The 911-nt window shown below is 64.7% G+C and overlaps 1 protein-coding gene across 1 annotated transcript in view; it reads left to right on the plus strand.

Annotated features, from left to right (window-relative positions):
- The first annotated feature begins 28 nt into the window (after nucleotides 1-28).
- Nucleotides 29-911, plus strand: part of LOC103383452 (fascin-like) — a 6,013-nt gene continuing 5,130 nt past the window's right edge. The window contains exon 1 of the mRNA XM_008316563.3: nucleotides 29-911. This exon is cut by the window's right edge and continues 1 nt beyond it. Coding sequence (XP_008314785.1) covers nucleotides 222-911 — 690 coding nt within the window. The 5' untranslated portion in view covers nucleotides 29-221.

A 911-nucleotide genomic window follows, 5' to 3' on the forward strand; every position in this document is an offset into this window, starting at 1 on the left:
TTCTGACTGTAGGAACACTCACCTCCCGGTCCAGTAACTCCTGCACCTCCACGGCAGCAGTGATCGGTGGAGACTCAGCACAACCCCCTCCTCTCGGTGTCCCTCCCACAGACTCCCCCCACACCCCCACACCCTCACACCCACTCTCCCTTCGTCGCCCAGCCCGCCTGGAGTCCAGCATCTTCTCTCCATTGCTCTCTTCTTCTTGACGCACCAGCATCATGTCAGCCGGCGGTGCAGACGGGGACCTGCTGCGGATCCCTCTGGGGCTCATCAACGGCGGCGGGAAGTATCTGACCGCCGAGACCTTCGGCTTCAAGATCAACGCCTCGGCCGGTAGCCTGAAGAAGAAGCAGACCTGGACCCTGGAGCAGACCGGGGAGGACGGCAGCGCCGTGTTCCTCCTCTCCCACCTGGGCCGCTACCTCGCCACGGACAAAGACGGCAACGTGACCGCGGACAGCGAGACGCGCGGCCGCGACAGCCGCTTCGTGATCACGGCGCACGAGGACGGGCGGTGGTCGCTGCAGTCCGAGCCTCACGGCCGCTTCCTCGGCGGCACCGAGGACAGAATCACGTGTTTTGCGCAAACGGCCTCTCCTGCGGAGAAATGGAGCGTGCACCTGGCCGTGCATCCGCAGGTCAACCTTTACAGCTTTGCGCGCAAACGCTTCGCCCACCTGGGTTCACACGGAGAGGTGTCCATAGCCCGGGACGCCCCCTGGGGCGTGGACTCGCTGGTGACCCTGGTGTACCGCGATCAGCGCTACCACCTGGAGACCTGCGACAACCGATTCCTGCGTAACGACGGCAGCCTGTCCACCAGGACGGACAAGGACACCGGCTACATGTTGGAGTTCCGCTCCGGGAAGGTGGCGTTCCGCGACTGCAACGGCCGATACCTGGCACCA

Source organism: Cynoglossus semilaevis, chromosome 9 (genome assembly GCF_000523025.1).
Source record: "Cynoglossus semilaevis isolate Cse_v1.0 chromosome 9, Cse_v1.0, whole genome shotgun sequence".
Taxonomy (NCBI): Eukaryota; Metazoa; Chordata; class Actinopteri; order Pleuronectiformes; family Cynoglossidae; genus Cynoglossus; species Cynoglossus semilaevis.